The sequence below is a fragment of the Palaemon carinicauda genome, chromosome 23 (assembly GCF_036898095.1).
Source record: "Palaemon carinicauda isolate YSFRI2023 chromosome 23, ASM3689809v2, whole genome shotgun sequence".
Classification (NCBI taxonomy): domain Eukaryota; kingdom Metazoa; phylum Arthropoda; class Malacostraca; order Decapoda; family Palaemonidae; genus Palaemon; species Palaemon carinicauda.
Window position 1 is genome coordinate 63,905,380 of NC_090747.1, and position 16,456 is coordinate 63,921,835.

The 16,456-nt window shown below is 37.1% G+C and overlaps 1 protein-coding gene across 2 annotated transcripts in view; it reads left to right on the forward strand.

The window, feature by feature from the left end:
- Nucleotides 1-6,659: 6,659 nt before the first annotated feature.
- LOC137617133 (histone H1C-like) overlaps nt 6,660-16,456 on the forward strand; it is a 36,627-nt gene continuing 26,830 nt past the window's right edge. Inside the window, exon 1 of one of the 2 annotated variants that reach the window (XM_068346982.1) lies at nt 6,660-6,794. In XM_068346982.1, the coding sequence (XP_068203083.1) occupies nt 6,789-6,794 (6 nt within the window). In that variant the 5' untranslated portion in view covers nt 6,660-6,788. Of the gene's footprint in view, nt 6,795-12,246; nt 12,367-16,456 lie in introns of those variants that run through there. The other variant, XM_068346984.1, reaches the window with a different exon arrangement.

A 16,456-nucleotide genomic window follows, 5' to 3' on the forward strand; every position in this document is an offset into this window, starting at 1 on the left:
TGCTCCAACTTTGAACTTTTGAAGTTCTACTGATTCAACTACCCCATTAGGAAGATCATTCCACAACTTAGTAACAGCAGGAATAAAACTTTTAGAATATTGTGTAGTATTGAGCCTTATGATGGAAAAGGCCTGGCTATTAGAATTAACTGCCTGTCTAGTATTACGAACAGGATGGAGTTGTCCAGGAAGATCTGAATGTAAAGGATGGTCAGAGTTATGAAAAATCTTGTGCAACATGCATAATGAACTAATTGAACGACAGTGCCATAGATTAATATCTATATCAGGAATAAGAAATTTAATAGACCCTAAGTTTCTGTCCAACAAATTAAGATGAGAATCAGCAGCTGAAGACCAGACAGGAGAACAATACTCAAAACAAGGTAGAATGAAAGAATTAAAACACTTCTTCAGAATAGATTGATCACCGAAAATCTTGTAAGACTTTCTCAATAAGCCTATTTTTTGTACAATTGAAGAAGACACAGACCTTATATGTTTCTCAAAAGTAAATTTGCTGTCGAGAATCACACTTAAAATTTTAAAATTTATACAAATTTAAAGAAACATTATCTATACTGAGATCCAGATGTTGAGGAGCCACCGTCCTTGACCTACTTACAATCATACTTTGAGTTTTGTTAGGATTCAACTTCATACCCCATAATTTGCACCATGCACTAATTCTAGCTAAATCTCTATTAAGGGATTCACCAACCCCAGATCTACATTCAGGGGATGGAATTGATGCAAAGAGAGAAGCATCATCTGCATATGCAACAAGCTTGTTTTCTAGGCCAAACCACATGTCATGTGTATATAGTATGAAAAGTAATGGGCCAAGAACACTACCCTGTGGGACACCGGATATCACATTCCTATACTCACTATGGTGCCCATCAACAACAACTCTTTGAGATCTGTTACTTAAAAAATCAATAATAATGCTAAGAAACGACCCACCCACTCCCAACTGTTTCAGTTTGAAAACAAGGGCCTCATGATTAACACGGTCAAAGGCAGCACTAAAATCAAAGCCAATCATACGAACTTCCCGACCACAATCAAGGGATTTCTGTACAGCATTGGAGATTGTAAGAAGGGCATCACATGCTCCAAGGCCTTTACGAAAACCAAATTGCAAACTAGGGAGTAGATGATTACCTTCAGCAAACCTATTAAGACGTTTTGTCAGAAGACGTTCAAAAACTTTAGATAATATGGGAGTTATGAAAATTAGGCGGTAATCAGTGGGACTTGAGCTACCACAAACACATTTACATAGAGAAGTAACATTACCAATTTTCCAACAAGTGCTAAAAGCTCCCCTTATTATTATTATTATTATTATTATTATTATTAATATTATTATTATTATTATTATTATTATTATTATTATTATTATTATTACAAGCTAAGCTACAACCCTAGTTGTCATAAAAGTATGCTCTAAGTCCAAGGGCTCCAACAGGGTAAAATAGCCCAATGAGGAAAGAAAATAAGGAAATAGATAAACTACAATAAAATTAATGAACGATTAAGATAAAGAATTTTAAGAACAGTAATAACATTAGAATAGATCTTATATATATATATATATATATATATATATATATATATATATATATATATATATATATATATATATATATATATATATATTCATCTATATATATATATATATTCATCTATATATATATATATATATATATATATATATATATATATATATATATATATATATATATATATATATATATATGAAACAATGTTGTGCATTATGTAAATATTCATAAGATTTATTTTTGTACAAACGAGACTGGCAATATAAATTATAAAATTCATTTTTTCCCTCTCTCTGCTTACTAAAATTTATGAATCCAAACTTTATTGCATAATTGTATAATTCATTGTCAAGTTAAACACTCAGATTTTCAATCAGAAGCAATTTCCCATTCAAACGTGCCTCTACCTCGACGCTCGCCATGTCTGGTGTGTCCGAACCCTAAGAGACTCTTCTTCTTATGTTGTCATGAGGAAAAAGGGTAATCAAAACTATTCTTGCAATGTTGGTGACACTTCCAACAATTCAAACCATTCTTGCATAATGAGATTGTTGATGATGACACTCTTTAAGGTTTAAGGAGGGAAAGTTATCATTATGATATCTATGATATTTGTCTAGTATATGATTGAGAGATATATTAACCTTGAAAGAAAACCTATTAAGCCATCAGTGTGTTCGTCCATTGCTTACAAATAATAGCAATATCTCGTCATAGATATTCAACAACAGATGCCGTTTGAATCTAACCAGCACAAGCGTAGACGACAGACATCTTGCTCCGGTAACTTATCAAGGTCACTCGGTAGAACAAAGGCCTCTGACATGTCCTCACACTTACATTTGTTTGGGGTCTCTCAATGCCAGTCCACGCGCGCAAACATTCTTAGCTCGTCCATCCATCCTTTTCTCTTCCTCTCACTGCTTCTTTTGAAATCACTATGGACCCATTCTGTTATTAATAATGTACATCTATTGTCTGTTATTCTCATTATATGTCCTGCCCATGTCCATTTCTTTTTCTTACTTGCTGTTAGAATATCCTCTATTTTATTTTGCTCTTGTATCTATGTTGCTCTTTTTTGTCTCTTAGTGTTATTCTTATCTAGTGGAAGGATAGGTCTGAGGCTGATAATATATATGTATATATATATATATATATATATATATATATATATATATATATATATACAGTATATATATATATATATATATATATATATATATATATATATATATATATATACATACATATACATACACACACGCATACATATATATATATATATATATATATATATATATATATACACAGTATATATATATATATATATATATATATATATATATATATATATACATACATATACATACACGCATATATATATATATATATATATATATATATATACTGTGTATATATATATATATATATATATATATGTATGAGTGTGTGTAGCCTATGTATATGTATGTATGTATATATATATATATATATATATAATTATATATAGGCTATATATAGATATATATATATATATATATATATATATATATATATATAGGCTATATATATATATATATATATATATATATATATATATATATATATATATATATATTGTTAATTTATTCTTGTCATTTATTTGTTTCCTTATTCCTTTTCCTCACTGGGCTATTTTTCCCTATTGGAGCCCTTGGGCTGATAGCATCTTGCTTTTCCAACTAGGGTTGTAGCTTGGCTAGTAATAATAATAATAATGATAATATTAATATATTACTAGATAGTAGGTTGGCCAGGGCACCAGCCACCCATTGAGAAACTTCCACTAGAGACTTAAGGGTCCTTTAACTGGCCAGACATTATTACATTTGATCCTTCTCTCGAGCAACGGCTCACTTTCCCCTTGCATACACACACACACACCAAGTAGTCTGGCCTATTCTTTACATGCTCTCCTCTGTTCTCATACACCTGACAACACCAAGATTACCAAACAATTCTTCTTCACCCAAGTGGTTAACTATACTGTAATTGTTCAGTGGTTACTTTCCTCTTGGTAAGGGTAGAAGAAACTCTCCAGCTAAGGTAAGCAGCTCTTACAATTGAAGGGCACTCCAAAATTAAACCATTGTTCTCTAGTCTTACATAGTGTCATAGCCTCTGTACCATGGTCTTCCACTGTTTCTTGGGTTAGAGTTCTCGTGCTTGAGGGTACACTCGGGCTCTCTATTTTATCTAATTTCTCTTCCTCTTGTTTTGTTAAAGTTTTTATATTTTATATCAAAAATACTTATTTTAATGCTGTTACTGTTATTGAAATATTTTATTTTTCCTTGTTTCCTTTCCTCACTGGGCTATTTTTCCTGTTGGGGCCCCTGGTCTTATATCATCCTGTTTTTTCCAACTAGGGTTGTTAAAATATTTTGCCATAGCCTCTGTACCATGGTCTTCCACTGTCCTGGGTCAGAGTTCTCTTGCATGAGGGTACACATGGGTACGCTATTCTATCTATTTTTTTTCCTCTTGTTTTATTAAAGTTTTTATAGTTTGTATTATAAGTATTTATTCTAAAGATGTTACTGTTCTTAAAATATTTGATTTTTCCTTGTTTCTTTTCCTCACTGGGCTTTCAACTAGGGTTGTAGCTTAGCAAGTGATAATATATATATATATATATATATATATATATATATATATATATATATATATATATATATATATATATATATATATATATATATATATATATGTATATATATACATACATATATTTATATATATATGTATATATATATTTATATATATAGATATATATATTTATCTATTTATAAATTTATATATATACATATACTGTATATATATATATATATATATATATATATATATATATATATATATATATGTATATATTCATATATACATATATAGATATTTATATATATACATATATATATATATATATATATATATATATATATATATATATATATATATATATATATATATATATATATATATTTATATGTATATAAATATATATTTATATATATATATTTATATATATATTTATATATACATATATAGATATATATACATACATATATATATATATATATATATATATATATATATATATACATATATATATATATATATATATATATATATATATATATATATATGAATGTATGTATGTATGTATGTATGTATGTATGTATATATATATATATATATATATATATATATATATATATATATATATATATATATATATATGTATAGACCTATAATATATATTCATATATATATATATATATATATATATATATATATATATATATATATATATATATATATATAAATATTATATATATATATATTTACATATATATATATATATTTATATATAAATACATATTTATATATATACACACATATATATATACATGTGTGTGTGATGACAACTGAATCTGCGTCGAACAACCTAGACAAATTCTCCTACCAAAGATGGCCGCCATCTACACCTATGCGGGGGCTGTTCTTGTGGCATCTAGTAGTAACATATCTATGACTTAGACCGAGAAGGAAGAAATTAAAGAAAAATGACAATACATTTGAATCAGTGATATTCATTAAATCAAGAACTATTACGCTAATGCTAAACATTATAGACATCATGGGGAAAGTGTAAAATGTATTTTTTTGAAAATGATGAAGATTTGATCCATATTTTTTGTCAGAAATATAGAAAAAAAAAAATTAACTGAGCTTCAGCAACTCTACGGGGAAGACTACAGAAAATGATAGGATAATTTCTATTTAGTGTAAGAAATATATAAAAGAAGAAAGAAATTCAAACCTGATTATTACTATCATTATTATCACTTGCTAAGCTACAACCCTAGTTGGAAAAGCAGGATGATATAAGCCCAACAGGGAAGATAACCCAATGAGGAAAGGAAACAAGAAAAAATTAAAATAAATATATCCTATATGAATTATAAGACAACTTACCAAGACAATGGAAGACCATGGTACATAGGTTATGGCACTACCCAAGACTAGAGAACAATGGTTTGATTCTGGAATGTCCTTCTCCTAGAAGAGCTGTTTACCATAGCTGAAAAGTCTCTGATACCCTTACCAAGAGGAGAGTGACCACTGAACAATTACAGTGCAATAGTTGATCTCTTGACAGAAGAAGAATTGTTTGGTAGTCCCTGTGTTGTCAAATGGACGAGAATGTGGAAACAATAAACCAGAATATTCGGTGTAATACGTTGGCCAGGGCACCAGCCACCCTTTGAGATACTACACCTAAAAGAGTGATTGGGTCCTTTGACTGGCCAGATAGTACTACAACGAATTCCCCTCTGGTTATGGCTCATTTTATCTTTGCCTACACACAGACTGATTATTCTGGCATATTCATTACACATTCTCCTCTGTCCTCATACACCTGGCAACACTGAGATTAGTAAACAACTCTTCTTTGCTCAGGGGGTTAACTACTGTACTGTAATTATTCAGTTGCTACTTTCCTCTTGGTAAGGGTAGAAGAGACTTTAGCTATGGTAAGCAGCTCTTCTAGGAGAAGGATACTCCAAAATCAAACTATTATTCTTTAGTCTTGGGAAGTGCCATAACTTGTGTACCATGGCCTTCCACTCTTGGAGTTCTCTTGCTTGCTGGTACACTCGAGCCTGCTGCTCTATCTTATTTTTCTTCCTCTTTTTTTTGAGGATTTTATAGTTTATATACGCAAGATGTAATTCAAAGTTGTTACTGTTCTTAAAATATTCTATTCCTATTATTTATTACTTCTCGTAGTTTATTCCTTTGTTTCCTTTCCTCACCAGGCTATTTTTTCCCCGTTGGAGCCCTTGGGCTTGTAGCATCTTGCTTTTCCAACTAGGATTGTGGCCTAGCTTGTAATAATATTATTAATGATAATAATAATGAGAGAGAGAGAGAGAGAGAGAGAGAGAGAGAGAGAGAGAGAGAGAGAGAGAGAGAGAGAGAGAGAGAGAGAGAGAGAGAGAGAGAGAGAGAGCGTATTGGGAAGAAATGGGGAGCCGTTACAAAGCGATGAATTCCATTGATGAAGATCTCTGCGTTCTCAGCCTTTACGAAATAGACCGGCGTAAAGTGTAGACGCAGTCTATATAAAATTCCTTTTAAAAGTGGTTACAGATTGCGTAGTGCGAATATTTCATAATGAAGGTAAGTGTAATGGAACGAAGTGCTACTGTAATTGTATATTCTGTATTATTATTTGTAATTACGATTTTAAAGACAGTATTAAGTTTATCGATTTCGTGTCCTCTTGCACGTGCCGCCATGTTTATGTCACGTGGTCTCTTTGACGCCAAAATCTTTTAAGATTTTTAAATATAATTTTATGTAGTTTTATGTATTTTAGGCCGATATTTAATAAATATTAGGCATATATTTATCAATTAGTATATTCTCTTATGTGTTCTTCAGTTATAAATGTGGTTTGGCCAAAATAATTCACTGAAAAATATGTGCATGTAAAATATTTTTATTTAACATACATATATTTTCCGTTTATAAAGAAATATTTCCTTAACAAATTATATTTTATATTTTTGTATATACATTATAACATCTAATATAATATGATGAAATTACATTTTTATTTTATTTAACAAAATAATGAAATAAAAATGTAATTTTATCATTAGATTTTATAATGTATATACAAAAATATAATTTGTCAAGGAAATATTTCTTTATAAAAGGAAAAAAATGTGTTAAGAAAATGTAATTGTATTTTCATATTAAAAAAAAATAAGTAATGTTGAAAACGAAAATGTTCATTAGTCATACATTACAGCAAAAGGATTAAATACGATATCTACACGAGTACATTCATGATAAATACTTAAATATGTAATATTTTCATTATAACCGTTTTTACAATAAACTATTGTAATTTTTATCAATTGATATAATTTTGTTGAGTTGGTTTATAATTTTGTAAAACTTATTTCGGTATAGAATTAAAAAAAAAAAGATTAAAAAAATGCAATCTTTTTAATAAAATTATAATAAATTGTATTGGTAAATAGATGTTGTCTGAGAAAAATTTCTATTTTTAAAAATCGTCACGGTAGAAATTTTTAAACTCGCGGCAATCGCCGATTTGCCCCCCGGGGGTGTCGGGGTGGGGGGGGGGGGGTTTCGCTTAGCCAGATAGGCCTAGATATACCCCCTGCCCCCCCCCTACTCAGGTACCTGGAAAAAGCATTCCAGTCATTCCTCAGATCTTTCCCTCGTGGGCAGCATCATACAATTTGGTTTTGGCTTTCGCTGTTTGGATTTGTGTTTATTTGTTTACTTGTTTTGGGTTTAAATCCAACCCTCCACTGAAGTCGAGTGAACTACTACTCTGGCGGGTCCATATCAATCATCTAACGAAACATTTTCATTATAACTTATACAATTCTTTGATTGTAGCATCTTCCAAATCATATGATCATGTGAAAAGTAATGTCTTTAGTTTCTTCTTAAATTCAATTGCTTCCTTTAGGTCCTTCATTTCAGTTGGCAGTTTATTATAGTGTCTAGGCACACAGTAGCTAAAAGCCTTTTCACCAAATTTACTATTTGTTCCTGGTTCAGATAGCCTATGTTTGTCACTCGTGTGTCTTATGGTAACATTTGTTTCTAGTTCTAGTTTGTTCAGGCATTCTTTTAGATATTTTGGTTCATTTTGGTTCAGTATCTTAAACGTTAGTAAGAGTAGCTTGTATTCAATTCTCGCTTTTACCGGCAGCCAGTTTAATTTAATTAGTGCAGGGGTAACTCTTTCCCTATTGTGTAGTCCTTTTATTAATTTAGCGGCTCTGTTTCGTACTCTCTGAACTTTCTTCAGCTGATAATTTGGTAATCCATAGAACAGTGAGTTGCAGTAATCAATTCTTGAAAATATGTGGTGATTAATGAGTATGGCCATAGATTTACTAATAAATAATTTAATGTGATAGTTACAATTTCTTACCGTATTATTTATATGTTCATTCATTGTCAGTCTATCATCCATGATTACTCCAAGATTTCTGACAGATTTCTTTAGGTCAATAATCGATTGACCTATTTCAATTCTTTGGGAGCATTCAATTCTTATATATCTTTTTCATTTCCAAAAATAATACATTCACTTTTATATTCATTGAGCTTGAGCTCTTTTGTTAACATCCAAGCCTTAATGTCATTCATTATTTCATGTATCTTTCTTTTAGCTTCATCAACTGATTCTATTGGGAAATAGAATTGTGTATCATCAGCGTATATTTTAAACTTAACTCTGTGAGTTTCAAGTATATTTGCCAGTTCAATCGTGTAAATTTCAAACAGGAGAGGACCTAGTACACTGCCTTGAGGCACCCCTTTGGTTAGTTTTCTTGTCTCAGATTCAACATTTGATATTACTACTTTAACTTTGCGGTTCCCTAGATAACTCGCAAACCAGTCATTTGGATTTTCATGAACCACTTTTGGATTTTGTTATTTTGACTCTTGCTTGGTTGATCTCTCTTTAAAATAATCTAAATGTCTGACTCTTCTTCAACTTATAGATTGTGTGTGAAAGGTTGTAAGACCCGGGTTTCTAAAGCCTCTGTTGATCCCCACTCCATTTGTGTAAAATGTAGAGGGAAAGTTTGTGAGTTGGATGATCGTTGCGATGAATGTGATATTTTGTCTGAGAGTGAGTGGTTGGAGTATGGCCGCTACGCTCGTAAGCTTAAGAGGGATAAGATTAGAAGGCTTTCTTTACGTTCCCCTCCCCGTGTCAAGGAACCTACTGTTGAACCAACTCTAAAGGACATGATGGTGGCCATTCAAGCCCTGGGCGAGAGAGTCGAGTCGCTCGCAGAGGACGGAACCAAGTTAATGTCCGATGTTAAAGTATTAAAGAGTGTTAGTGTCAGTGCTAAAAGTGCAGTGGAGGGTGCGTCTGCTCGCACCTGTCGTTCTCCTAGCCATAGACCTCTTCCAAGTTCCCCGACCCCTGGGAGAAGGAATGTTGAACGGCGTAAGGATAAGAGAGGCGTTAGCGCCCGAGCAGGCGTCCCCTCGAGCGTACCTGTTAACGCTTCACAGGACGCTCGCCCTCGCCATGGGAAAGGTGAGGTGAAAGTGTTTTCGTCCTCTTCGGATGACGCAGCGTCCAGACGGGGCTGGCGTCTCGCATCCAGACCTCTGAAGAGGAAGATTGAGTCTGTCGATCAGCGTCGTGTCTTGACGCCTCAGGCTCCTGGTTGCAGCCATTGGTGCAATCCGGAGCATTTTCCTTCCTCAGAAGAATGCTCTCCTGCCAAGCGCCCTGTTATGTCGGTAGGAGATAGAAGGATGTCGGAAGCTGTCAAGCGTCCAGCCCCACTGGTTGCAAGACAGTTTTCTGAGACTGGCATAACCTCGGTACATGCTCCTCCTGCTCCTTCAGATTGGTTTTTGTCCCCTGGACGCTCTGCGCTTTCCTTGAGCGATGTAGAAAGCGATCTTGTGGTAGAAGCAACGTCTCCTGTTTTGCCACAACAAGTTGACCCTAATTTTAGTATATTGCAAGATATGCAGCAGAAACTCTCTTCCCTCATGCAAGTCTATCAGCCTGCAGACAAGAAGAGAGTGGCTCACCAAGACCCCGATCGTCAGGATTCTTCACACCTTGACGCCAAGCATCAGAAGGCTGAAAGTCGAGAGGTCCTTGACGACAGGCAGCTTTCCAAGCGTCGAGAACCTGGTAGCCATGACGCCGAGCGGCGTAATGAGGAACCTCTATCTAAGCATCGAGAGACTGGTCCGCATGACACCGAGCATCAAGCAGTTAGACGTGACGCCGAGCATAAGAGCCTCGGACGTCGTGATGACGCCAGACGAGCCGAGCGTCGAGATCGTGAACGTCCTAGTTCCGATCGTAATGATCGCGAGCATCTTAGTTCCGATCGTCAAGCGTTGGGACAACGTGACGCTAGGCGTCATGATCTTGGACCCATTGGCGCCAGAAGTCAGGACCCTAAGGAGTTGATTCCTAGGAAACAAGACGTCTCTACCTCGATTAGAGACTTGTCGAAGGAAAGGATCAACATTCACCTTTTCCCTACTGATTTTTTAGAGGATGTCTCGGAAGGACAAGATCCTAAGAACCTTCATCCTTCTCTTTTAGAGGAAGTCTCGGAAGGACAAGATCCTAAGAACCTTCATCCTTCTCTTTTAGAGGAAGTCTCGGAAGGACAAGATCCTAAGAACCTTCATCCTTCTCTTTTAGAGGAAGTCTCGGAAGGACAAGATCCTAAGAACCTTCATCCTTCTCTTTTAGAGGAAGTCTCGGAAGGACAAGATCCTAAGAACCTTCATCCTTTGGTTGACTTCAAGAAACTCATGAGAGTTTTTACCGAAGAGTTTCCGAATTATTTCGTGCCTGCTGCTCCTCGTTCCCCGCCTTCAGAGTTTACGCTAGGGAAGGAGTCTCTGTTTACAAAGATGGTGCTGTCTCGATCATCTAAGAGAGCTTTGAGAATGATGGGAGACTGGATGCAATCCAAGAAGGACCAGGGAAAGACTGGTTTCTCTTTTCCCCCGACTAGATTGGCTTCCAGATCTAGCGCTTGGTACGAGACGGGAGAAGTTCTCGGCTTGGGAGTTCCTGCCTCTGCCCAAGGAGACTTTTCGAGTCTGGTAGACGCTCCACGTCGGGCAGCCATGAGAAAGACTAAAATACTGTGGTCAATGTCAGAGTTTGATCATCTTCTCAAAGGCGTCTTCAGAGCATTTGAGGTATTCAATTTCCTTGACTGGACTCTGGGAGCCTTGGGGAAAAAGGTTTCTGCCTTGAAGGATGTGGACACTGAAAGTCTCGTCCACATTATGTCGTGCATGGATAAAGCCTTAAGAGACGGATCCAATGAGTTGGCGGCCCTTTTCTCGGCGGGTGTTCTAAAGAAAAGAGCCCAAATGTGTTCTTTTCTGTCCATTGGGGTTACACCCATTCAGAGGTCAGAATTGCTGTACGCACCTCTTTCTTCCTCTCTTTTTCCTCAAGAGTTGGTCAGAGAGGTCTCTTCCGCTTTAACCCAAAAGGCCACACAGGATTGGGTGTCAAAAACAGCAAGGGAGGTTCTGTCTACATCTCGCAAGCCTAAGGAGGAAGCTCCGTTCCCTCAGTTTTCGCAGCCCTTTCGAGGGAAAACTTTCAGTAGGGGTAGTTCCAGACCCGAGGAAAGGAGAGCAAGGAGAAGAATATCCAAACCAGGGCGAAACAGAGTCTGACTGCATTCGCCTTCAGACAGCAGTGGGAGCCAGACTAAACAACTTCTGGCGAGCTTAGGAGAAGAGAGAAGCAGACCTTTGGTCCGTACAGTTACTAAAGGAGGGATACAATATCCCTTTCATAGGCAAACCTCCTTTAGTATTAGTTCCAATAGATCTCTCTGCCAGATACAGAGAGGAGTCAAAGATGCAGGCTATGCAACATCAAATGTCTCTCTTGTTGGAGGAGGAGGCAATAGAGAGGGTGCGAGATGTGCGGTCACCAGGTTTCTACAACCGCTTATTTGTAATAATATTAATGATAATGAGAGTGAGAGAGAGAGTGAGTGAGTGCGTATTGGGAAGAAATGGGGAGCCGTTACAAAGCGATGAATTCCATTGATGAAGATCTCTTCTCAGCCTTTAGGAAATAGACTGGCGTAAAGTGCAGACGCAGTCTATATAAAGTTACTTTAAAAAGTGTTTACAGATTGCGTAGTGCGAATATTTCATAATGAAGGTAAGTGTAATGGAACTAGGTGCTACTGTATTTGTATATTCTATTATTATTTATAATTACGATTTTAAAGACAGCATTAATGTTTATCGATTTTGTGGCCTCTTGCACGTGCCGCCATGTTTACGTCACGTGGACTCTTTGACGCCAAAATCTTTTAAGATTTTTAAAATTTAAAATATATTTTTAAACATAAGACTTACCCGGTGGTTATATAAATATAGCTTTAGTCTCTTGACGTCCCGGCAGAAATTCAAAACTCGTGGCAATCGCAGATTGAGTAGCCAGTTGTACCACCTGCGCGCCCTCACGCGAAGGTACTCAGAAACATTCCATGAATCCTCAGATTTTCTCTGCTGCTCACGCCGGCAACATCGTTGTTTTTTCACTCGTTTTTAACCTGAATTTTGGCAGTTATCTTGGTGATGTACTACTAAATTGGTTATTGGCATTTGCTTATTTTGATTTTCTTTGGTATTTGATCGCTATGTTCATAGTTTAAAAGTTAGGATTAGAAGTTTTTTCAACCTACTGTAAAACTAACGAACCTATTCTTGAAAACATTGGCGGAAGGAACTCCGCCAACACTATAACGTCACAGTCAAATGACGTAAGCTACGTTGTTACTACGTAGCTTGACTTATTTTCATTTCTTTTGCGATGCAGAGAATGGAAAGTAAAACTCTTCTTACAAACTAAAAGTAGCTAAGTTTTTATCATACAAAGGAATGTATTATTTTTAAGAATATATTTGTCCCATTAAATGAGGCATAGAAACCTATGAAGCCAGCTTCCTTATCAGGTATGCCAGGATAACAAGGGTGGAGGTCTAGCCACGTTAAGGTCGAGGACCTTGTGGCAGCCCCACAGAGACTTTTACAGCCCCCTGGGTGCTGTGTGGATAGCTGAGTCTCTTAAGAAATACAGGCAATGAGGCAGGATAACTTTGAATCAGAAGTCAGAATTGAGGTACACATCACCTCTTTTTTTTCTTTCTCTCTTCTCCCTCAAGAGTTGGTCAAAGACACAGGTTTTGGTGTCTTAATCAGCAAGAAAGTTTATGCTTACTTTTTCTCTAAACTGCACAGACAACAGTAGGAGGCAGACTTAACTACTTCTGGCGAGCCTGAGAGAGGAGAGGAGCAGACCTTTGGTCCCTGCTATTACTAAAGGATGGTTGCGAAATCTTTTTCCTAGTGAAACCTCCTTTATTAGTTACTCTAATAGACCTCTCTGCCAAATACAGAGAGGAGCCAAAGACACAAGCTATGCAACATCCAATGTCTCTCTTTTTTTCGGAGGGAGGCTATTGTCCGGTCCTGGATGTAACTGCTCTCAACGCCTTCATTCAGAAGTCAAAGTTCTTCATGGAGACATCGAAATCAGTCCTTACAGCAGTAGGAAAGGTACACAGGATGGTCTCTTTAGACCTCCAGGATGCTTACTTCCACATCCTCATCCATCCAAACTTCAAGCAATTCCTGAAGGTTCGTGTATAGGAGGAAGTTGTCCAGTTTTGGGCTCTTTGTTTCAGCCTAAGCACCACCCCTCGAATAGGTGGTGCGTCTGCTATGACCTGTCGTTCTTCTAACCATAGACCTCTTCCAGGCTCCTTAAACCCTGGGAGAAGGAATGTCGAACGTTCTAACCATAGACCTCTTCCAAGCTCCCCAACCCCGGGGAGAAGGAATGTCGAACGACAAAAGGAAGCGAGAGGCTTTGGCTTCTGAGCAGATGCCTCCTCGAGCATTCCTTTTGACGCTTCCCAGGACGCTCGCCTTCATCATAGGAAAGGTGAGGTAAAAGTTTTTTCGTCATCTTCGGATGACGTAGCGCCCAGACAGGGCTGGTGTCAAGCTTCCAAACCTCTGAAGAGGAAGGTGGACACGGTCAATCAGCATCCTATCATGAACACCGCAAGCTTCTAGTTGTAGTCTTGGGAGCAGTCCTGAGCGTTTTTTCATTCTACCGAAGAAAGCTCTCCTACCAAACGTCTTTTAAGATGTCGGCAACTGTCAAGAAACTTCCATCTCACCCAGTTGCAGGACAGCTGTCTGAGCCTGACATGACCTCGGTTCAGGCTCCTCCACCACCGTCAGACTGGTTATCATCCTCTGGACTCTCTGCGTGTTCTTTAAACGGTGTAGAAAGAGAGCTTGTGGTAGACGTGATGTCTCCTGTACCACAACAGGTTGACCCTAATTTTAATATGCTGCAAGATATGCAACAGAAACTCTTCGCTCATTCGAGTTATCAACCGGCGAACAACAAGAGAGTAGCAGGCTTGGACCCTGAGCGTCAGGTAAATCCTCACCTGGACGCCAAGCGTCGTAAGGCTACTAGTCGAGAGGTTCTTGATGACGAACGTCTTCACAACTCCCCCATTAAATGCCGTGTTTTAGCCACTATAACCCAAGGAGTCAAGCGGACAGATGTGACGTCGAACGTCCACTTAACGTGACGTCGAGCGTCCAGCAAGACGTAATGTCGAGCATCTAATGGGACGAGACTTCAAGCAGAACGCGACGTCGAGCGTCGAACAGCTCGTAACATGGACATGTACGCATTTCCACCGTTCAAATTCAATACAAAGTGGTGCAAAAGTTTGTGTCACATGAAAAGACGGAGTGACTACAGTGGCCCTCTTTTGGCCGACAAAGAGTGGTTCACAGAGGTACTGGAATGGATGGTAGACACTCCAAGAAATCTTTCATTAAGAGTAGATCTACTCAAACAACCCCACTTGGAAAGGTACCATCGAAATCTCCAAGCTCTTCATCTAGCTGTTTTCAGATTATCAAAAAACTCACAAGAACTAGAGGTTTTTTTTCGTAGGAAGCAGCTAGAGCTTTTGCAAGAGCAAGGAGGACTTCTTCCATCAAGGTTTATCAATCCAAGTGGGAGGTTTTTAGAGAATGGTGCAGAGTCAAATCTCTTTCCTCGTCCAGTACTTCTATAACTCAGATTACTGACTTCCTGTTATATCTTCGAAGGAAACGCAATTTTGTCATCGTCTACCATCAAAGGATACAAGAGTATGTTAGCAACCGTATTCATGGCACAAAAACTTGGACTTTTCTAATGTTAAAGACCTACAGAAACTTCTCAGATTGTTTCAAACAAAGCACAACAGCTCCAGGATTCACCAGCTTGGAATCTGAATATTGTCCTGAAGTTCTTTATGAGTGACAGGTTTGATCCCTTGCATTTAGCTTCATTTAAGGACCTCACGATGAAGACACTTATTTTTGTCAGTCTGGCGACAGCTCAAACAGTCAGTGGGATTCATGCTTTTAGCTAAAACGTTGGTTTTTTCGAGATAACAAAGCTATCTGCTCATTGCAGTTAGGCTTTCTCGCCAAGAATGAACGCCCTTCTCAACCTTGGCTCAAGGCTTTTGAGATTTCGAACCTTTCGGATGTGATTGGCGAGGAGTTGGAGAGAGTCCTGTGCCCAGTAAGAGGCCTGAAGTTCTATCTGGACTGTACGGAAGAGTTGCGAGGCAAGTTGGAAGCTCTTTGGTGCTTGATCTAGAAGTCCTTGTTACAGATGTCGAAGAATGCACTTTCATTCTTCATCAGGCTCTTAATAAGAGAGACTCATGCACATTGCAGTGAGGCAGACCTCAAGTTTTGAAAAGCCAAGATGCATGAAGTTGGAGCTGTAACAACTTCGGTGGCCTTCAAGCAGAATGGATCGTTGCAAAGCTGTAAGGACACAACCTTTTTGGTGGAGTAAATCTGTGTTCGCTTCACATTATAGCAGCGAGTGCAGTAGTGGGGGAAGGATCCACCACTACATTCCCATAATCCTATACCCTTTTCTTCTCTTGGAACTTTTGTTTTTTTATGGTTGTTCGTGGAGATTGCGAGTCTTCCACAATCATTGATTTTAGTCAGGTGGTCATTTTGTTCTTTGAGAGCACCCGGAACAAGGGTATTGGAGTAGGTCCTGTCAACATAGAGGTATTTACACCGGTTTGACAGCTCCTAGAGGTCTTCAGCCCCCTGGGTGGATCGCTGGATCTCATAAGGAAAGCCGACATAATGAAAGTATTCATTAAAGTCGGCTTCCTTATCAGGTACGAACCCTT